The 23,340-nt window shown below is 44.8% G+C and overlaps 2 protein-coding genes across 4 annotated transcripts in view; both read left to right on the top strand.

Moving 5' to 3' along the window:
- Positions 1-7,570, top strand: part of LOC112560528 (putative carbonic anhydrase-like protein 1) — a 43,314-nt gene extending 35,744 nt beyond the window's left edge. For all 3 annotated transcript variants that reach the window (XM_025232448.1, XM_025232447.1, XM_025232446.1), the window contains 6 exons: positions 811-906; positions 1,586-1,652; positions 2,119-2,273; positions 5,399-5,527; positions 6,050-6,089; positions 6,283-7,570. In XM_025232448.1, the coding sequence (XP_025088233.1) occupies positions 811-906; positions 1,586-1,652; positions 2,119-2,273; positions 5,399-5,527; positions 6,050-6,089; positions 6,283-6,308 (513 nt within the window). In that variant the 3' untranslated portion in view covers positions 6,309-7,570. The remainder of the gene's footprint in view (positions 1-810; positions 907-1,585; positions 1,653-2,118; positions 2,274-5,398; positions 5,528-6,049; positions 6,090-6,282) is intronic.
- Positions 7,571-9,310: 1,740 nt separating this feature from the next.
- On the top strand, positions 9,311-22,946 carry LOC112559986. The gene is made up of 8 exons (XM_025231522.1): positions 9,311-9,599; positions 16,073-16,120; positions 16,531-16,864; positions 17,232-17,369; positions 17,938-18,378; positions 18,749-19,486; positions 20,051-20,192; positions 20,322-22,946. The coding sequence occupies exons 2-8, from the start codon at positions 16,081-16,083 to the stop codon at positions 21,126-21,128; spliced, it is 2,640 nt and encodes an 879-aa protein (XP_025087307.1). The 5' UTR covers positions 9,311-9,599; positions 16,073-16,080; the 3' UTR covers positions 21,129-22,946.
- The last annotated feature ends 394 nt before the right edge of the window (positions 22,947-23,340 follow it).

Genomic DNA, 23,340 nt, shown 5'->3' with positions numbered 1-23,340 from the left:
CACAGCACGTAAAGCAAACACGGAGCCGCGCAGTGCTCGCGTCACCAATTTATCTGCCGTCACCGTTAGCTCACTTTGAGGTGACAGGTCCTCCGAGATTACAGCGAACTCGGGCAAAAATCAGGATGTTAAAATAACAAGAGTGGTCGAAGGTTGTGGAGTTGTTCTGACAGACTCTTTGATGTTTAGTTTTATGCCGAGAGAGAGAGAGTGTGTGTGGATGTCTGTCTTTCTGTGTGTCTGTGTGTCTGTGTGTGTGTGAACGAGTGCGAAGAGGCGATGGCTCGACTAGATAGGATCTGGCATAGTCATACGATCAGGTTCGTCACCTGTACCTGTACAGTCTGTACTAATCTCCGATCCAAGAGTAGGGGGGGAGCGGTATTTATCTTTCGCATAGGGTACAGCACAGCCCTGATCTGGCTCTGAAAATAATATTTACAAACAATTAGAGCAAAATAAGGAAACAAGTAAAAATTCGACAATATGCAGCAAAATGGAAACTGAACAAATACCTTTAATAATTAAATATATGTGTGTGTGTGTTTGAGAGAGAGAGAGAGAGAGAGAGAGCTACTATAATTTGAATAATGGTAAACGAATTTGAAAAAGCTTTTGATTTCTATTAATTCCTGTGTGTTCATGTCACCGCATGTGTGAAGCGCTTTGAGCCTGCCTTCGTTGGCGGGGAAGGTGATGATATCAATAAAGATTATTATTGTTATAAATTTTGATAGTGTAACTCCTCACACACACACACAGATGAGGGGAGAGGAGTGAGTGATGTCACGTGAGCTCGTCTGTGTGCAGATGCATGTGGTGGCGTATAACACCGACCTGTACGATGACTTTGCTTCTGCCGTCAAAGGGGTCAAAGGTATCGCCGTCATCGCTGTCTTCATGCAGGTAAGAGTTGTCTCTCTCTCTCTCTCCTTCCAATTGTCATTGTCTCTTTCCTTCTCTCCATCTCTCTCTTTCTTTCTTTCGATGAGATGAGGCCAACTCCAGAACCCTTCTAAATATTTTTTTTTATTAACCAACACTTTTGTACATATTCACCTTCCACTCTCCTTTGATATCTTACCTTATGTTCACTGCTAATTATTCTTATAGTACTTAATTAATTTAATTATAAAAGGAAATTTTTTAGCTTATTTTACCTCTCGTTAATAAAGACTTGTCATTGTCTAACCTGAGTGAAACAACCCCGCTAACCCCTTGTATCAAGTAAGCATGCAGTTCCTCAGGAATAACACATTTGGTACATGACAGAAATCCTGTCGACACCCTTCTGTGCAATTGTGTGTGTTTGTGTGTATGTGTTTGTGTGTGTGTGTGTGTGTGTGAGAGAGAGAGGCTGCGTCTGTATTGTTTGATTAATTGTCTGGGTGGCTGGTTGGTCACTGATAGACTGACAGTTTTAGTCTCTTGGTGTGAATCGTTAGCCACCGGGTGGCTTTCTCTTTTCATGCTTTCCACACCTTTGTGTGTATGTGTGATATATATATATACTTTAGCCGATTGATAATGTTAAAGTGCATTGTGCGTTACATCATCGTTATCATCTTCTTTCTCTACAATGCAGGTCGGCAAAGAAGCGAACAAACCATTCCAAGAGATATCTAAAGAGATGAAGAGATTACTGAAAAAGGGTAAGCTGACAATACTTTTTTCTCCTATTATTATTGATATATTATATATCTGGTTAAAGAGAATTTTAAACATGTCGTTTCTCTTAACTGTGAGCGTCATTTGAACGAACGGTAACAGTAGTCACAGTCGTTGCCGCTGAACGCCACATGATCTACCACGTGGTCAGATACAATAACACAAGAAGCTGGCAAAAACTGTTTTCGATTTCTACCACATGGTGACGATGATACCGACCATACCCGAGAGGTATCCACTTTGGTACACAGAGGATGATTACGGGAGTCCATTTTCTGGAGAGAATCAGCCGGTGACCTGTGAAGGTAATCAGGTAATTAGCAGACGACAGGGCTACTGTGTTTTGTTTGAATTTTTTTTTTTTTGAGCGCACGTTACTGGGTAGGTGTTTCAGTCCTGTATACCATGCCCATGACAAGTGATAACTGTTAAGCTTTGCTCTTGACACAGATGACAAGGTCATGGTTTACCATCTTGACCTTAACCAGCTTCTCCCCAGCACGGAGCATTACATTACCTACGACGGGTCATTGACATACCCGGGGTGCTATGAGACCGTGACGTGGATTATCCTCAACAAGCCAGCTATCATTTCCACCGATCAGGTATCTCACCAAAATGTCTTCACTTCTGCTTCTCATTTTCTCTCTCTCTTTTAATTGACACAGACACGTGACCGGCACTATATTATGGTTCCATGTATCATCGCCGGGGGACAGTGGATGGTGTTGTCGATGTGCGTTGATGTCGTGCAGAAATATGTCAGTGAGAGAGGAATTGGGGGCGTGGGGAGAAGGTTATGTTGATTCATACCCACCCTGTGGCTGTAGTTACAAAACGAGGGTAAATCGTTCTCCCCCTTTAGTAACATGGGTAGTTCATACACAATTATCTTGTCTCCATATTTATTTTTTAAAAATATGTCCAGGCACCGCAAATGTACCTTTACCCAACTCCCCAAGTTCTGTAGTTCTAAAGCAGTGGCATAGATGTATTGTGTGTGTGGCTTTGATTACAGCGTGGTTCTGTGGGTATTTGGACCATCACACCGATGACAGGAAGTGACAAAACCTTTCTACGAGTGAAGTGCTAAGTCTTGACTTGAGCAGCCTCAGACCTTAGACGGATTTACTGGTCAATATACGGTCAGGGCGAGTGTCTATGGTTACAAGATAATGTCTATGGTGGGACAGAGGTAGTAGTCAGCGTCCTGGTGGCGGAAGGATACATCTGTCAAAGAGTCCAGACCTGACGGCACCGGCCAGGACGCCATAGGGCAGGAGCCGGCGAGGTTAATCAAATCTCGGGCTTCGGCATTGCGAGGGTCCCGTCGTGTTCACTCAGCTCTCGGCTCAATGATGACAAACGCTCAGCTCTCGATACACGACTGCATCACCACCCCTCACCACCACCACCAACCCACGACTACACCGTCCACACCCCGACACACTCCTTTCCCCGCCCACTGCCATCCCTAAATAAGATTCCAGATTTCGTTAAGTAAAGGTTCAGGGATTACGAGTAACAAAAACCCTTGCTGCGCCTATATAACACCCTTCATTGCTCTCGTCACATCTGACATACCCGTAAATAATTTTCTGCATGCAAAATAAATAAATTACCTACTTGAGCACACGTTACAGAGTTCGCCGCATATAAAAGCATCAGAATAGTTCAGGACTTACACGAAACAGCGATTTCTTATGTTCAAACCTTACACAGTGTACCCGCCCTCACATCTCAGCACGTGCACAGACACGTGGAAGCAGCCACACTCATGTCCTTAGTGAAATTTAGGGGTTGGAGGGTAGAGGATGGGGTAAGGAGGAAAAGTAGAGAAAGTAGTGCCCCCCATCCTCATGATCGCTTCTCTAAAATAGGAAAACAATAACAGCTCGATCTTACTGGTTGATTGGTTGATGTAGTGGAAAAGTGCTTCCACCTTGAGGTGATTTCGCACAGCTGAAAAACGTGTCCGTATTCGGGGACAATTTTTGTACGCGGAGCTATCATAAAGAATAGAGACTACATGTACAGGAAAATGGACCGGGTGGCTTGGACTCTAGTAGGATTGTTAACGTATTTGTAAATCAGTTAAACTGTGATTGTGAGCGCTGAAGTTTCGGGCTGCATCTGAAACAGTTCATGGTTCGTATCTTAAGAGGGACAGGGTGGGGGGAGTCTTTTTGTGGTTGTGTGTGCGCACGCGTGTAAGTGTGTGTGCACGGCTCTCGTAGAGTATGCTGCAGGAGTCCACCCGATTAAATCAATGAAGGCAAAACCAGGGGGCGCCAGTTGTCGGCAAATGTAGCGCCTGTGGACAAGGTAAGCGGCGCATCAGTGAGGAGACCCGCGTATCACCGGAGACAAGAGATCCCAATTTCCTGCCTGTATCAAGTGCGGGCCGAGAGGTGTAACACTAGCACACCGCCAAGTGGACATAACGGCCCTTGGCGCTGCTCAAGAGCTCTCGGATATAGCGAGAGATGGGTGGGGAGGCGGATTGGGGAGGGGTACAGCGGCGAGAAGCTACAGACATGGGTGTAGGGAGGGGAGACGAGTTGTGGGAGGTAAAGTGGGGAACGAAGATGGGTGGGAGGGCAGGCACCATGTGACCAGCTCGCGCTGAGACAACACTCAGCATGTCTCTATCTTCTACTTCCCCTTATCACCCTTCTTCCCTCCCTTACACGTTCCCCACCCACTGACTTCCCTCTCCCCCCACACCCGCTACCCACACTTCTCTTCACCCCCTCTCCGTAGCTCCCCGTCGACGAAGTCTTCCTAAGGAAAAGATCGATAAGGGGACCTCACGTTAGCCTCCCGCTACTCTCCACGCTTTGGACGATGTCTCGTCGACCCAAGCACCGAATCATTCTCTCCCCTGTTCGTCCCCTCCCACCCCATTCCCTCCCTTGAATCGCAACCCTGGGTTCAGCCTGCTTCACAATCCGATGTTGGAGTTGTTTCTTTTCCTTTTTATTTTTTTGTTTCAATCTCGAGCACAGGGAAGTGGGGGGTGAGCACAAGGAAGGGGGGTGAGCACAGGGGGCGCTGATTACTTAAGTTTGAATCCGGCTCCCACGGGCTTGATTTGTGAGGCGTAGAATTAAAAGCGAGGCAACTGTTCGCAATTCTTTCCGCTCATAGATCCCAACGAAATGTTTGTTGACGATCGTAAACATCGCATAAAGAAAACTGCCAGGGTTGTGGCCCTTGACTAGAGGGATCGAAGTATTGAATTCTTGGCAGGTTACGATTGGCTGTGATTACCGCAATAACATTACCGGGACAAGGAGGAAGGGGCTATGAAAACTTGGGAGGAGCCTGTGACATTTCTCTTCTCTTTCACACACACACACAACCCTCCACACACACACTCCGCCCGTACACACCACGCACCTCTACACTCACACACCTTCCACACACACACACTCCACAAATTCTACCCACACACACACCTCAGCACTTACATACACACTCTACACTCGCACACAACCTTCATTTTTTGGTTCATCCACCCAAGATCAAAGACTGGGAGGGGGAGTGCGAAATCGCATTCCAGTTTATCCAGCCGAGATCAAAGGTTTCTTTTTTCTTTTTTTTTTTTTTTTTACGACATCCAGTCAAAATAAACAGTTTTTAAAAGCAAATTTCTTTTTATTCTATTCCGTCGAGATAAATCGTTCAGGAAAAAAAAAACAACTTGCTGATAATGTGTCGTCTGCAGCTGTCGTCGCTGCGCGTGCTGTACAACGGACGAGAGAACCAGGCCGAGCTGCGGGTGGCTGTGAACGCCAGACCGATCATGCCCCTGAACCATCGGGTGGTGAGGACCAACATCAACATGAAGAAACGGGTACATGCTGGCTGATTGCGTCTGTTTATCTTAATACAACAGGAATGGGTGTGAGCACGAAGGAGGAAAGGTTGGGAGGGGAGGAGTGCAGCGACTTGAAGGAAGCATAAACAGAAACAGATAAAGAAAAAAAAAATGATTGGGATAAGATATGGGGACGACATGAAGAAGGATTTAAAATCACGGGACACCAAAGGAGGAAAATGGAGACTGAGCAGGGGGAGAGATATTGGTGTTGTACGCCGAGCCAGAAACTAAGGGTATATCAGGACAAGGGTATTAAGGGTAGATGTGTGGTGGTGATTAAGGGTAAATGTGATGTGTGGTGGTGCTTAAGGGTAAATGTGATGTGTGGTGGCGATGAAGGGTATATGTGTGGTGGTGATTAAGGGTAGATGCGTGTGCAGATGCTGACATGAGTGTGTGACGATGTTCAGATGTGTGCGCATGCTTGATGAGCTTCATTGACATTTTGATCATTAACATTTGATAAATGTCTTCATTTCCTCTGCTTCCTGCCAGTCGAGACTGTGTTCGATGGAGAGAGAGATGTTCTATCAAGGTGAGTAGCCTTCACTCTCCAATAACATATATAACGTACAACTTACATAGAATGACACGATAAACGACATACGACATCATCATCGTCGTCATCATCACCACCATCATTGCCGTCATCATTACTCACGTAAGCTGCTATCGTAGTGGGTTTTTCCAGTGTAACCCAAACTCGTTTTTATTTTTCTTTTCGACAGTCAACGAGGCGTACCTGAAATCATGACGATGCACTGCACTCTCGGCCTGCTAACGAACCAGAACAGGGGACGGCTGCCCCTGTCCAGCCAGACTGGTGGTCAGACTCCTGTCTTGAGCTACTCAAGTGCCAACACAATTTTCGTCGTGATCTGCTTTGAACTTGAAGAGTTTGCTGGAACTACGTTAAAATAAAAGCTAGATAGAAATATTGCTGTTATACCGTCAACGCTTCCATTGAAAGATAACAGCTCATCCTAGGGTAGTATAGGATCACGTGACCTGAAAAAAAGTCATTTATCTTAAGACGTTTTCATTTGGCGCGAGGGAGCGGGTGGTCAGCAACACCCAGTATGTGATCTGACTCACCTGCTATACCCGAGACAAAGAAGCATGTTTTATTTTAAACCAAGCAAAACAAAATTCACAATTACAACTACGAGAAAAAAAAATCGAAACAAATATTGCTGTTTGATTACCCATGGACTCATTGTTGAAATCCATGCGCAGAACAGTTTATCTTCAATACCTTAGCTGTAAGAATTGATGTGGGCAATGATCCGGTCAGATTAACCGATCTGCGTAATCCAAGCAGGTCAGATAATCTGATCTGCTTCACCTTGAGGTCAAAGCAACTACGGCCTTACTTGTTGTTAGATTAATCAACCCACCTGAGCTGCGGGCTTAGCAGACAAACCGACCCTCATTACTGGGCGGTACAGGTGCCCATACAGTCGGTCACATGCCAACTGCATTGCCAGGCGGTCAGAGGTGGACGCATTGACGTCAGCCAGGTGAAAGGAGCAAGCCCTCGGTGACATCAGTGCTACTTGTTTACGCAAACCAGTGCTTCCAGCGCGCGCAGCGCTCACCTTTTGTCGCCTTTCTTTCTTCTCGTCCAGTCTCATTCAAGACGCCATGCTCAAGAGGTTTGCATGAAGAATAAAGCTTCTCGCCACCTTCTACACTCTTTTCATCCATGCCAGGCTTTGTGTGTCTCTGCCGCGACTATTCAGCTCGACTCCGCGGTCTGGCGGCGTCTTTGTGGAGACCGCCTCGCTTGACGAGGTCCTTAGAAACATGTCATCGCATGGCGGTCCGTAGGTCAACCAGTCGCAGTGTCAGTGCAGGTAAACTTGCAAATATCCTGCAATATCGTGCTAGATCTTCTTTTTTTTTTTTTTTTTTAACGACTTCCATTGGGTGTAAAATCTTGAGGTGTGACACGCGAAGTGACCTGTCGGGACATGTTGAACACACCTTCTCGTTGAGCCGTGTCGGTCGAAAGATAAAAAAAAAAAAAAAAAAAAAAAGGGAACACGGATATGGATGTATATTTGTGATAAGGGTGAAGGTGTGTGGCAGTCAGCTTACAGTTCATCAAAGCTTACAGCCAGGTAACTCAACTGAAAGGTGAATCCAGGACAGCGGAACAGGTGTCGCCATTAACTACAAATATTCCAAAATCCAAACCATTCGTGTCCAGTCAATGACACATGCAAACTTTAATAGACCTTGTTTCTAATCCGTCAAAGTTCGTGCATAATTAGTAATATCAACACACAAAATAATGTTTGTTATTTTAAACATCTTAAGCTCCTCCTTTTCGAAAGACCAAAGACAAAAATATTAGAAACTCAGATCATAGACTGAGATAACAACATTGACATAAATCACCTCGCAGAAATGTTTTGTAGCTTCGTAAACAAGATTCAGCCTATATGCGATAGTGGATTGTGTAGAGGGGTGGTTAGATAGGGGTGGGAGCTGAAGCTTTTGAGTCTGGCGTCTTCCTGTGTTTATGTCGTCGACCGTTGCAAATGATTAACTGGCGATTGTCTCCGATGATATGTCATCCGTGCTTTGCAGACATGGGACGAACGGTCTGTGTTCCAGAAGAGCGATCAAGCCTTCTAACATATATTTTAATTACCTATTGTGACTTGTACTTTGACATTTCTTGTTTGTTAGTTAATATGATTGTACTATAGAGGTATTTTGTGTACAGGTTACTAGCAAAGATTGTTTTGCTTGTCTCTTTGTGGCAATTCTTTTATAAAAAGAGAATTTCTTTAAGCGTTTTCTGTTAAAATGTGTCTGAATACCTGCCACAGCTTGAATTTTAAAAAAAAGATGTTGCTGTAAAATAAAATTTTTCTCTTAAGAAATAACGCAGCTCGTTAATCAGGAGAGAGAGAGGGAGAGGAAGAGAGGAAAAGGTATTACTCGGTGTTTAGAGATGGCTGTCACTTGTGTGTTTATGTTGTCTGCGAACGTGTCTCCCTGTGTTTGTTGGTCTGTATTATTATTATTAAACTCCAAAAATTTTTAAAGTAAACATGTAATTGCAAGACTAAAACACGGATACACAAGCATGCTACAGACTGACAACGACACAGGAGTCAGTGACACAAACACAGGGACTTGGAGACATGATGGCGGGGGAGTCGGGAAAATGCAAAGCAAAGACATTAAAGACAAAATGTGGCCGGCCCTGTGTCTGGCGTCCGGAAACGTGAGGGAGTTTGGGGGCCATAAAAGGCATGCTTTTCATAGCTGAATCATTTCCCTTAGTTTCAACTCACCCTAACCATCATCACACGGAAAACAGGAGAAAGTTTCCAAAGTTTATAGTGTCTAGCATCTAGCGACAGACATTGTTCTAGTCTGGACTATCTACTCTCAAATGCAGTGAATCCACAAAGACTACTTGAGATGTAAGAACGAACAGTTAGGAAAGCAGGCATGAGCGAATGCTAAACAACAAAGAAAGCAGGGGTTCAAACTGCAAATGTTCCAACTATAAAATCCAGTTACGGCTATCAACTAAAGACTGTTAACAGATGATAATCATGGACATGGATACGCTTCTACAATAGATATTCGAGACACGAGGATACCGAAGTAACAGTAAATTAAGATAAAAAACACTACACCAGGTGCCACACACCGCAGCTGAATCGGGCTTAAAATTATTTTCTTGTTTTCCCTCTCGCTGTAAGAATGCCAGTGTAGTTGTGTAGTGTCTGTATGATTTTCGTTGGCCTGTGGCAATTCATTGTCATAAACGGAAACACGGAGAGATAGCAGGGGGCAAGATCCACTTGGCAATGAATATTCATGAGGACAACTACCTGTAAGGTAGCTCCGCCGGTGTGAAGGTAGGGCAGTAGTCGCTTCTACCTGTGCAGCGCTATGTGTCCACCTGTCGGTAGCTATGGCGTCCGGCCATTCCACCCGGGTGCTCGGATGTAAAAACAGGATACACAGGAATGTACAAGTATTCAATCTCAATTTCTTGGATATAACACAATCTGCGGTAAGACACAATTTCTTTGTCAACCATACTTGTCACCGTGTCTTTCATTTGCTTACATCTCATCTCATTTTCCATTTCGTCGTTCGCGAAGAACATTTACCTTATGAGAAAATAAATTATTTTTGTTTCCTCAAAATTTTACCGTTACTTTTGATGCGACACTGTGACAATGTAGCTCGCTGTGCTCTCTTGTGTTCTTTTTCTCGATAGGCTGGGCCCGGACAACCTGGATTAATGTTACAACACGGGGGTGACACAAGATAAGGGGCTGGGCGTTTTCTAGAGAGCAATAGTATCTCACCTTTCGTTACCTAGCATGAATCACCTGTGTACAACACACACACAGAGTTTTTTAATTGTTGTCCTCGCTGATAATTTTCACCCCATACTCAGCTATAATTTTTTTCCCTGGGTGTTTTTGTCAGTTTATCAACGTCATCAAAAAAAATATTATTCTGTTTACTCAGATTTAACACGGACGAGAGATTTCATGGAGGTGAGTTGGCATTGTAAATATCAAAACCACTCCTAAAGATAGTCGAAGAAGGTAAACCATGGGCATCTGGCAGAGATCATTTTTATTTCTTTTTTTTTCCCCTCCTACTTTTTTTTCTTTCTTCTCTGTTCTGCTACCAGTAACTGTGTCACCTTAGTCTCAAAATAGTGACCGAGCTGGAGTAAGTCCTTCACCAGTGAATGTTGAGAAAACATTGCTCGATGTAATTCTAATGTCCATCAGTGGACTTATTAGTGTGACATTTTGCTGTTTACTGCATCCTATTGCCAGCAACTGCAGGTCAGCTTCTTTTTTCGCAAACTCTTATTGCTGTATGTCATTCTGCAATGTGTTTTGTGTGTGACTGCTATCTGAACTGTCTTAAAAGTCTCTCAGACACTATTTATAGCCGTACTAAAGATGTCAACAGGTGTTTGTGGAGTCGGTGGTTGAAGTAAGAGCTGCGCAGGTGTGACGGAGGTGTGTGCCGCGAAGGGAAGACAAATGTGTTCAGATCAGTTTCTCCCTTGTAATCGTGGTGGGGAGGGAGAGGGGTGGTTTGCTGGGTGGATTGTTTTGCTGGATGTGGAATTGTTTTATTTTATATCTCGTCGCATGTCTTTCCGAGGAGAACATCTTTCGGGTGACAGCGAATAATTAAGGGAGGCTGGAAGGATGCATGGAGGGACTTATGATGATGGGAGAGACAGATCGGGAGACATGCGGAGTGACACGGTGTAGATTCTGTACTTGCTGTGTTGGATACCTTTAACCTCTCTACTATTCCAGGGGCGACTGTGGGTTTTTCCCCCAACTGGTAACTGCCGTGTGTAGTTACTGGCTCCAACAGTGTGTGGTTCTCCCTGGATCTGTTAATATCTGCTTTGTCTTTTACTCAACTACTGTGTGCTGGATTTCATCTCAATTTTGGATACCTCAGATGCCAGAGCGCCTGTGAAGACCTGGGTATATGAAATTTAGTATTTATCTTCTCTTGGCTTTGTAAACTCCATATATCTTTCTATAAAATTCTATAAAATTCACATTCCTACCATAACTCAGGGGCTCTCGTGCCTTTGTGCAGTGACCCCTGAGGCTTTGAGTAGAGTTTGTGCATATAGGCATTAATAATTTGTCTGGTTTTTCTTTTTTAATTTGTTCAGTAGTTATATTTGTGTTTAGACAGCCTAAAGGCAGTTGTTTGTGTTATGTGGAAAGAATACGCGAGTGACATGCGATGTAGGACACCAGCAGAATTCCTAGCAGCGCCACAGTCTCTCTAGAAACACAATGTTATTGACATTATTATTAATGGCAACTGCTTTTAATTGATAACTTTCTTCTTCTGATATCATGTTAGAATTGTTAAAGCAGAACACCAAAATTTATAAAATAACAAACAAACAACCAAACAAAAGATAATGGGAAATTCCTAAATATAGCAGCTGCTTAATCAGACACCCCTTCTCCTATTTTCTGATTTTAAAAAATCGCACCTGTTATTAAAGTGAAAAGGACGAGCAAAACATCGAGCGACCGGCCAACATTTGGACATTTGATGATGTGGAAAAATGACCAAAATCCAAAAGAAGTCTGGAGATATACAAACACTTTCTCCCTGTCAGCCCTGTGCCACTTGGCATTCATGCCCGCGCACTTCGTGTCAGCAGACAAAGGGTTCGGTGTCAGCTGTGGACCGGCACTTTGTCATCGTGTGTGTCAAACACATCTATCTGGCTTACTTTCCTCGCTGTGCTTGAGTTGGCCCGTGAATGGCTGAGACCGTGAATGTAGGGTTTGTGATTGTGGGGAGGAGAGGGAGCGGGCAGAGTATAGAAACTGGACCTCACCGCAGGGCGTCACAGGGTATTACAGACAAGCCAGTTCAGCCATCCAGCCATTCAGCCATCCAGCCCCTCCTAAGCCCTGAAAAGAGAAAGGTTTTGTTCGGCGACCCTCCCCTCCGTCTTTCCATGATCGAAGCATAAAGAGTGACCGCCCTTGTGTGCTCAGGCAAACGAAGTCCAGAAAGTGGTGTTCGCCATCTTTGTCGAGTAGACGGGGAGTCGTAAGGACAGCTGGGTCAGAGTTCATTATGAACCTAAGCTGCAGGATTGTGTCATGCAGTGCGAAGACGACAAAGACACAGTGTTGATTTATCCACTACGAAATCTCTAATAATTCTAGCAAAAAATTATATTCGAAACGAAAAATTTATTACGGAGGGGAGAAAGGATTGGGTTACAAGAAATACTTTATCCACATGACTCAATAAAATCATTGAGAGTACTGATACAGCAATTCAAAAATAGTTCAATGATGGTAAATTGTTGTGTGTTTTATTTATTTATCGTTTATCTTATTTCATAACACTTAGTGTTTTCTTGATTGTGTTTATGCAAGTAGTGGTAGCGTCTGTAAAACATCCATTGCTCCAGCAGGTCCGTTACACTAACCTATCTATAACGGTTCCAGCTATACTTTTGGGTTGTCTTTGAAAGGATTTTTCCGAATAGCTGAAGGTTGAGAATCCCAGAAAGAAGACCTAGCTACAAAAGAACAGAAACAAAAACATGTTATCTGATATTCTGAAGAACTATGTGTGTGCAGATCCCTGAACAAAGTGAATCCACTGGCGTTTGTAGACGGTATCTCTAGGATATGACAATGTATACAAACATCATCTGAATGTTGAAGAGAACTTTCAGCAACAGCACATTGTGTCCTGGTCTCTCTTCTTTTGTTTTCTTTTACCGAGGATGGCATCTTTTCGAATTCAGCGTATGCAGACGACACTAGTTTTAGAAATGCTACCCTTTCATCACTTCCTGTTTTCTCTTAAGAAAGAAAGATTAATAATATTTTTCTTGCCTCTTCTTCATAAAATACCACCGGAATATGTTTTGTGATGCTTTATGCTGTATTTCTAGTAATTTTCGCTGGGCGTTTGTGTTGCTTTTTAACTTTGCTCTCGTCAGTGATGATGTCCATCCTTCATGCGCCTTCGTTGTCCTTCGAGGATGTTGGTGTGTGTCTCCAGTGGGAGGTTGTACAAGTCGTTGCCATATTCAATCCATCGGTTAAATATTCATTTTTTTCTGTGAGAAGATGATCATTTCTGTCTTCTGCTGACCAGTATTAGTGAGGGCTTAACGCAACTGATAGGCCCTCTTGTTGCCCTCCCGTCAGCCACCCACCCTCCCGGCTACCCTCTTCGTCCGTCTCGCATCATCTCTTCTCTGTCAATTTTCCTTATCTGCCTTCATCCTTTTCCTAACATCGCTTTTTGTCTTTCTGTATTTGTTGGCTGGTTTATGGTTACAGGTGTGAAGCTTATCTTTATTGTACTTCTCGACATAAGTGTTTCTCCTTGAGATTTGGTGTTCGAGACATTAATAAGTGATATTGAAGAAGTTTTTGAGCGTGTTATGTCACCACTTGATAAGCTCTGTAACCTTTGAGAAAATAATTATGTTCTTAATGCATTCCTTTTACTTCATCTCCTTGTTGTGGTTGCTAGCTCTTGCACCAAAAATTGAATTCAGGGATCTATAAAAACTTTTCATCTAACTTAATTGAGTAGACTGCCTGTCCGTATCAGTCTTCCAGTTCCTACAACCAGTCTTTTTCAACCAGCTTTCAACTTGTTTTCGCTACATCCCTGTAGGTCTTGCTCAGTTTGTAAGGGAACGAGGTCTTGTCGCAGCCTCCACAAATATCACAGGTGGGAGGAGTCACATATTTGTCACTGTCAAGCACGTAACACATGCAAGGTAGTGGAAAGGGTGACGGGTTGGGCGGAGAGGGAGGACGGAGGAATGGGATGGGTGACTTACAGTGTGAACATCGCCAGGACGTTTGTCGTTCAGTTCTATGGAATGAAAGAAAGCGAGAGATCCGGCTGATTTTTAATCACTGTGGGAAAATGTTTTGAACATAAAACTAGCATCCGGACACAAATCAGACTGCATGCCAGCAGGTTTATCTTCGTTGGTTTTTAATGACAACAACTCTCCGAGTGAACAACATGTTCTTGTTGAACCCCATTTATAGTTCATTATACAGATCTTTCCTGTGCACCACTGAATTCTCTGTCTGCTTTGCTGCCTTGTATGCAAATTCTTTTATGCTCTCTCTCTCTCTCAGTATGGGTGGAGGGTATTTCATAGTCTACCATCTTTTTTTTTCTACTACTATCCTCGAAACGGAATATACGTCAGACTGATTTATGTTCTGAAGCATACATTAACCGAGACACAAAAACATCGAGTTGATCTGTCGGTTCGGCTGAACAACGATTTTGGGACTTTTCTTCTATCATTCGTGTATTTGCATCCTGTTTTGCACGCAGCCTCACCAAGCAACTAGGTCAAAGGTCACGAACATGAATGTCATCCAGGTGCGTGCATTGACTGTAGGTGTTCTTCTGACCACGTGCACAGTTTCTCACCTGCTTACCTTGAGAATTTCATTTTATTTAATGCTTTACTTACATTTTATTAAATACCTGGCATGAGACACCACTTGTGTTCTGTTGTGGTTGGTTGCGATGAGGAGAGTTGGATGTTGAAGTTTGTGTGTGTGTGTCACACGATTATTGTTTTGTTTATACATTGCGTCTAGGGTCCTGTCCCACAGGAGCAATTTCTTTTTCCATTTCACCTTATCAGACCTCAGTTTGGGGCTGAATGACCCATTCGTATCTTATGAGGCGCAAAGGGAAGAAATCGCCTTTTATAAGGCCCAATGTCAAACCAACAAATGAAATAGTTGAAAAATGTTAATGACAGATAAAGCACAATCATATTTAGGAAACTATTAATATTTTCGTGTTTAATTCATACGGTGTTTGGGTTGTAAAAGTTGGGAGCCCTGTAGGGTAGATTCTTTCTCTTGTCGCCTGATCACTTATTCACTCAGGTAGGCAAATATAACGACACACCTGTCGTGAGCCTCACTCAACATGTCGCCCGTGAGAGTGGTTTTGCACGCACGTGGACACACACGTAAACACGAGCAAACCCTATTACCTTGTGTACGGTCAATGGAGAAAAAATGCCACAGGATTTTCTACAAAAAAACAAAACAAAACAAAAAAACACCACTTAGGCGGACGTACGAAAGAATAATTAGGCCAATAATTAATTAGGCCTTACTTCCTGTCTACCGTGAAAAGACGCGAGCTGAAGTGGTATAAGCACAACTCAAGATCACCTTAGTCACAGGGAACAGTAGAGGGAGGTAGAGGTAAAGACAGATAACAGAAACAATGAGTAGACAACATCCAAGAGTACAGCGGAGAATTCGTGGTTGAGTTGTATACACAAGTGTTTTGGAGTGAGGATCTCAGAAATGTAATAACCATCAGCTGGTGGATTTTATAGGAAATACTTTTGCAGTTGTGTTTGTGGCAGAGATGTGCTGGGAAAATGATAGGTTATTTATTGTCAGTGTGTAAACAATAAGAAGAGGAGGAGTTTATGTGAGTAAAGATTAGCAAGGCTCCAGATGGATTCTGTGCGAATCAACATGGAGACATTTTAACACCTTTTCAGCATTCTCTGGATTTGTGCCCAATCCCGTCTGCTTGAAAATCGTCTGCCACTTCAGAGTTTTTGCGATGGCTGATGTTGAGTTTTAAAATTTTGTTGTCAATGTTTTCGGGGCCCTCTTGTGTTTGTTTCTTTTAGTTGAGTAAGTGTTTGGTACACCTCCATTACACAAATTGGGAAAATATGTTAACGAGGGTTAACTTGCACAAACCTTGTAGTTTATCTCACTTGTTTTCTTGAGTGACTACTATCGTGTATCTACTCTGGTTGCAACACCTGAAAAATATTAATATGTTTAATATGTTAACAATAACATATATTGTAATTATGTGTGTGGAGGGTGTGAGTGAGAGAAAAAGATGATTTAAAAGGCTAAAGAACAGCTTATTTTTAATGACTAAATCTTTCTTTGTGATCTTATTCAGGTTGGAAAATGACAACGCCCAGGAAATCCATGTCAGTCTGTTGCTGCAGTAAGTTCTATAGACTAGCAGTAGTAACTCAGTTGATGAATATCTGTCGCCACCACCACCAGTGACGCGCGCTCAAAGCGCTTTTACAAAAAAACACGGATCAACACGAACACCCTCGGCCAAGTCAAATAATCCTCGCTATATTTATGCGTGTAATCCTCTGGCACTTAACCTTTTATTAACCTTTGTTACATTGTTACATGCACTGACTGTACTGACGACTTCGCTTAGGCCTCTAACACAAAACTGTTTTCTGACTCTGGTGACGGCAAAGATAAACACGAGAAATTTGAACTTATATAATCCATCACCTGAGTTTAAGGTTTGATGTTTTAAAAGTCTGTCATGATGACGACGACGACGACGACGACGATGATGATGATAATAATGATGATGATGATGCACGGCAGAGATGCGCAGGGCGTGGCCAGTGATCATGCTAGTGCTGGTGCTGTTGGTCTCTACCGAGTTCTTCCTGGGTGGCCTGAGTCTGCTGACCAGAAGCAAGGCAGACGTGAACGTGGAGCTGCAGGACGGGTACTCTGACGTCAAGTCTCTCATCGACTTGACGCCGGGCCGTGTCGGTAACCGGGGTACGTCTGGCCAGGTCCAGCAACCCGAGCGGAAGGATAACCTCCCTGCGGGTACAGGCGATGGTTTCCCGAGGGCAGGGGTCAAAGGTGGTGCAGCCAGCAACAAGAGGGCGCAGCCAACGTCGGCAGCAGTTTCCTCGGGGAGCAGCAGGTAAGTCGTCCACCACCTTTTGACTCCCCTGATAAACAAGTACCCTAGTCCTGAACAAACAAGTGTCCCAATGCTGGATGGGCACGTCAGTCAATACGCACGCACCAGCCCAGTGCACGTACACAAAGACTCACTCACACACCACCATCCACGAATCAGATCACAAGAATTTGATTAAATAGTAGCGGAACTTGGCCTCAGGGAGCTGAAGGTGCTAAGGGTCAGCTTGCTGGATTTTTTTTTAAAGAGTACACCATGGAAGTAGGAATTCTGCATAATTTAGTTATTGGAGAAATACACCCAAAGATAATTCATTCATAACCAACATGGTGATCTTGCCTCACCCTTACTTTTGTGTGTACCTCAGGAATTCCACGTCGAAGGAGCCTCACGGAAACTGGATTGTGGTGGATTTTTCCAGCAAAGATTGTCCCTCCCGTCAAATGTTCCCTCCGGACTGGAAAGTTCTGGTTGTAGGACGCGATACACCGCCCTCCGGTTGTGTGTGAGTACATGTGTACCCGGAACAGTTCTTGGCCGGGTGGTATGGTCTTGGGCAAGGATGGGATGGTCGCTAGTTGATTTTCTCCATCCGGCTTTGCCACAAACCTAGGGACGTGGCTTATCCACGCATATGAAGATGTTGTTTCTTTTGTGTTTTGTCACTGAGCACCTGTCATTTGCGCTTTTTAAAATCTCTCGTCAACTCTCATGTTCATTAAAAATAATACTGCATTTTCTAACGAATTTCCTTTGTTCATTTTCACAAAAGATCGTGTAAATTTGTAGAATTCTATATATCATACTGCGCTCAAATATGAATTTAAAACATTGCTTTTTCATTTTGTTTAACAATGGAGAATAGAGAACCAAACGTGGATATAAACGAACGGGGGTTGAGGGAATTCATGAGTCGGGAGGGGCAGGGTATGTGAAGCAAAGCAAAAACTGCAACTTGTCAGGGGAGCGAACACATTTCTTTAAAACATACGCTCGCCTGCTTTATAAACAATTTAACAAGTGGCAAACGCTTCTTTGTCTTGAAGTTAGTTTATTATTTTTGTTGTGACTAGCTCACCACTGTGCACAGTTTTTAACCCCGCCCCTCCTGCTACCCGCAAGAAGCCCTCACCGCTGGAGAAGGTGGCGTGGCAGCTAAACAAGGCGTACCTGTGGGCCATCACTCAGGGGGCTGAGCAGCTCCTGGACTCGGACTGTCTGGCAGCCTCCAGCGATGCCCTGCAGATCCTCAGCCTGGACTCGACGACGGCAACGGGGCTGTTGTACAACGCCACCCGCCACTTCAACCCATACGAGCACTTCGGCGCGTGGGGTGCAGTATCGCGCGCTCGGCACGAGTCCCGGAACTTCACCTCGTCCTGGAACTCCCGCCAGTACGTCCTGCGCGACTTCACCAACGTGCTGGTCAAGCACGGCCTCAGCGACGGCGCCCACGACATGGTTCAACGAGAGCAGTTTGTCGCTGGTGGGGAGCTGGACCCCAGCGACATGAGGTGCGTGGGTTTCCATCAGGTGTTGCTATGTGCATCCTCCTGTATATCCTGGACAAGAGACTCGCTGACCAACAGATGCGAGGTCATATATCGACACCCGATACATATAATTTATAGTTGCATGCAGTCAATATAGTCGTTCGGTTTCCCCTCAAAATAATTCGTACTGATAAAAAGTGATTACAGGCGTGTCAAACTTTGAATAAAAACACAAGAGTCTATGTCGGTAGTGACAGTCTTTGTGGTAGTTATTGTAGTAAATATTGAGGTATGGGCTGTGTGGTCTGGCGTGCATGACGGGAAGAAGGCGAGTCACATGTACGATGGCTTGAAAATTACTCCTTCACTTTTCTCCTTTCTTTCTTAACAGTTTCGACTCGTCGGCGCCTCCTGTGTTCATAGGTCACGAGACCTACTCGTCAGCTATCTCCCATTTCACCATGTATCACCAGAAGGCCTTCTGGGGCCTGCTGTTTCCCTGTCGGACACTATCCCTGCGGTGCCGGGTCATCCGCCAGGTCATGACCCAGCGCATGTTCAGGGAGCTCGACGCCTTCGCAGGCTTCTACCGCGTGACGACCACAGTCAGACCGCGGCGTGTCCGCCTGCCAGGTATGTTGGGCACACACCTGCACAAGCTGGAAGAGGATGTGAACCGCTGGGTGTGCCGCAATCAGGCTTCTTTCTCCGAGTGCTTTGCGGATTTGGCCAAGGTGCTGTGCACGCTGGACGACCTGGACTGCGGCGACCTGCAGATCGTGGTCACGTGGCTGAGCGACCTGAAGGCTGCTGGACTTACAGAACCTGCTCGTGTCACCCGTGCATGGCGTGGGGTCCGAAAGACTGGTGAAGTTACGGTAGCCCTGGGTAGTCTGAAGTTCAGTCTGGGTAGTGGGAGACAAGCCACAAAGCTTTTTCTTCAGACCGAGCTGGTCCAGCCGCTTCAAGCTGCGTGCAAAGGCAGTGACAGCGCCCAGAGCCTGCCGCCTGTGTCCCAGTGGACTTCGCCTGTCTACGACGACATCGTGCTCGTGGTGGTCTTCAACTACAACAAGTTTCTGCTGGAAAATCTGCCTTACCTGGAAGCTACGCACAGACCTTACTTCAAGTAAATTGCATCTTTTTCTGGTATCTGTCATGTAAGCCCAGTCCGATCTTAAATATCTAACTTGTATGTATTCAACTTTTGAAAGCTAGCCTACGACACACAACTGGTAAATCTTTTCTTTCACAGAACTTCTTTTCTTTCACGATTTTCCTTCCTTCCTTTTTGAAGATTTAAACAAAATGGTTACTTAAAAGTCTATTTAAGTGTTATATTTCGAATGACTGAGCTAATAGTATTTCCAAAAACCGAGAGAATACACCCTACCATAAAAAAATCTGCCATCAGGAGTGTTTGCATGGATATGTTTCAGCCAATAGGACAGCTTGGACCACATGTGACTTAGGTGTTTCGGTTAACATTTGGGATGCCACAGTTTTCTGTGCATGGCTTGTATCTCGAGAACGAACAGTGTTTATTCACTCAGATTTTAAGAAGTGGCATTTTGTAGTGAGCGCAACTCAATGATTTGCAAACATTTTGGGAGCTCTTTTGGCCTTTAATGGACGAAGTTTATATCGAAATTATTTGTTTATGTTGTAAGGCATGAATGATCCTTCTCCTTAGACATATCGTGTACTGTATACCAAACGTGACGGAGATGATCGAGGAGCAAACCCTGCACCACGTGATACTGATCGAGGGTCTCAGCGTGGCCTGGTACTTGATGTACGAGTGTCTAACCAACGCCGCCCGCATCAACCTCCAGGTAAGCTTAGAGAAAACGATAACGACTTTACATAAGCAATTGGACTTGTTGTCGAGGACCTCTCCCTCTCCTTTGTCATGCTGCCTTTATGATTTAAACCCTGACACACTGTCTGCTTTCTGCCACCAGGGGGTGAGAGGCTACCTGCAGATCGGCGACGACACTTTGCTGAGCACGTGGACGCTGCGGGACCTCCCGCTAGACTCGATGTGGATCCCACAGGGCACGTCCACGGAGCGTGCTGCGAATGCCGAGCACCACTGGAAGTGGTACTGGTGGTCCAAGCCACATGGCCGTCCTGGCGTCGTGCACGCGCTGGCCGAGCTGGAGGCCCTCAGCGGGCTGCTCAAGCAAGAGAAAGGATTGGTCTGCCCCTCCTACTCCAATGGTTTGTCCTCCCGCACCAACGCTAGCGCCTCCTGGAGGCTGACTACGAAAGGCCAGAGAACCTTCTCGGATTTGCTCCATCGCGGCAACATCTCGCGGCCCAGGGAGCTGCCTGGGTCAGGGAGCTGGGCTCGACCTTCGACTGAGGACGCCACCCGGTTTGTATGCAACTACTACGGTGCCAACCACATGGCAGGCAAAGTGGTGCACCGCGCCGTGGACCTTTTCTACGTGCCGCAGACCATGCGGGACTACTTCGTGGCCTTAGCGCGCCACTTCATGCGCCATCAGGTGCTGATCGAGCTGGCCGTGCCGGTCATCGCCAGCGGCCTGGATGTCAAAGGTGGGCAAGTGCTGCACGTGAGTGTCAGCAGCCTGTGGAGCGCCGCCCGTGACCGCCCGCAAAACTTCTACAACGCCAAGAACGTCTTCCTGCATCCCTTCAAGATGCACGCCCAACTCTCCCAGCAGGACGGTAAGGACTTCTTTTGCGACGCGTACCTCGTCGACTTGTTTCGCAAGGACTGGCGAAAGCGGCGACCAGACTGAGGTGGATGGATTGGGATAGGAAACAAAGTCATCTGTGAAACTCTAAGCCAAGTACACATGTGGGCTTACGTGAAATCCAGGAAGTTCGACGGGTATAAACTCGGTCCTCTTCAAAATACCACTTCTGCTCATGTCGTTATCTTTATAAGAGTTGCACGCAAAATAAAGAAGGAAGAGGTACCGTTACATTCCATACACAGCGGCATCTGTGGTGTCCGGACGGAGCGAATACTTTCACATTCCACACCTGGCAAAGCATCCGATGCTTAGGTAAAAATAATGACAGTCCACGCATGGCCATGGTCAGTGCTTACTTCCTCAAGTATCAGACGCTTACCTTTCACGTGTAGCAGCTTATCGTCAGACATCAGAAAGCAACATGGAATCCATTTGCAGCCTGAAAAAAAGATAACTTGTCTTAATCTTACCAGAACAATATCACATGAACATTCCGTAGAGTGACAGGAAATGCACGAAAATAATTGCTTTTGTGGTCAATTATATTTTTGACGATGTTTCGGGGCGGACAGGTGAGTGAATGCATAAGGTAGACGAAATAATTAAGGCAAAATCGAGAGTCAAGTGCCAGAGCCTCGGTTTCTCAACCGTCATGATGTTAGACCAGACCTGGGCAAACGCCGGCCCGCGGGCCGGATCCGGCCCGCCTCCTGTCTCTGACCGGCCCGCCCGCTGGCCGCCCACCAGTAAATATACTATATATACAGTATTGGGTAAAACTGAGTTAACTATATTAGTCCGGCCCTCTAGAACCATCCCAGTTTCTCATCCGGCCCTCTAGAACCATTCCAGTTTCTCATCCGGCCCCTTGGGAAAATTAATTGCCCACCCGTGTTAGACCCTCAACCTCCGAATCCCTGCCGCTCGCGATTGGTCAAACATTCCACACCCTTACTCCAATCATTCTCTTACCTAACTACGACGGATCACTACCTGACTAGTACATGATGGACAGGTGGTCATTCTGACTTTCTTTTCCCGCCTACTACCACCCCCCTAAAAAAATCACTTTCTTCCCCCTTCCCAGCACTAAGACAAGAGGGAAAAGAAGCCCCACAAAGTCTGGCTTCCTGTTGATGTATATATATATAAACTACACAAACGTGCCTTGCAGGTCTGCTATGTCTGACCAACAGGCTAGGATACAATGATTGTCGGCGTGTTGCTCTACCAGGAGTTGTGTTCATGGAACGATCTGATTGTTCAGTGAAAGTTCTGCCACTCCACCAGAGGTTGGAACTGAGCTTCCAAAAACTGTCATAATAGCGTTCACCTACTTTTACAGAGCTTTCTTGACATATCGAAGATTGCATACAATGACAAAGACAGTGAAAGCATCTATGCTGATGGCATTCACCTGATCTCAACACGATTGGCCACACTAACCAGGAACGCAATGAACATTTTGCTTTGAGACCAGTTTCCATTTATTAGTATTATGTCTGTGTTTTTATTTTTTAAGCGCTTTGAGATAGCTTATGATGGTGGGGTGAAGCGCTGTATAAACTGACTTCATTATTATTGTGATTCAACAAAACAAGAAAACAAAAAATATCGGCTGTCCCACAGGATGCAGACCTGTATGTCTTTCGATTTCCTAATGACCCACTCGGTCTACTTTGTCTTGCAACATCTGTTTGTTTGGGCTTGCTTTTGTTTTGCTTTTCTTTTTGGCAAAGTCTTTCAAATATCACTTTAAAATCTGAATATGATACAAGTGATTTTACAGTTATCAGCGTTTGCTGTTTTATTTTTACGTCTATTTGGTTTTTGTTAAATACAGCGAGTTGTTGAATATGTCTTCTGTATCTTATCGTTGATTATACAAAGGACACTAATTGTTAACATCCATGGATAATTACCACGACACTGTCTTGCATTCAGTGACAGTGCATGTGTGAGTGTGGCTGTTTGTGTTTGTTTGTTTAGATATACTTATATAGCCTAATATAGGCTCGAGTGTTTGAACGTGTGTCTGTGTGTTTGTGTGCGCGCGCCTGGAGAGATTTGCGATGTATTCACAATGAAGTGGCTTTGAAGGGATATATCGAGTATACACTACTTTTAAAAAAGGCGCTGCTCCAATTAACTGATTAGTGTTTAAATACGTTTTGCACAATTAAGTAAGTTTCATCTGTAGTGCAAACTACTAACCTCACACTGTGCAAGACTGTTGTCACAAAAAAAAACAACT

The sequence above is a fragment of the Pomacea canaliculata genome, linkage group LG3 (genome assembly GCF_003073045.1).
Source record: "Pomacea canaliculata isolate SZHN2017 linkage group LG3, ASM307304v1, whole genome shotgun sequence".
Classification (NCBI taxonomy): domain Eukaryota; kingdom Metazoa; phylum Mollusca; class Gastropoda; order Architaenioglossa; family Ampullariidae; genus Pomacea; species Pomacea canaliculata.
This window is presented reverse-complemented; position numbering and strand designations above follow the sequence as displayed.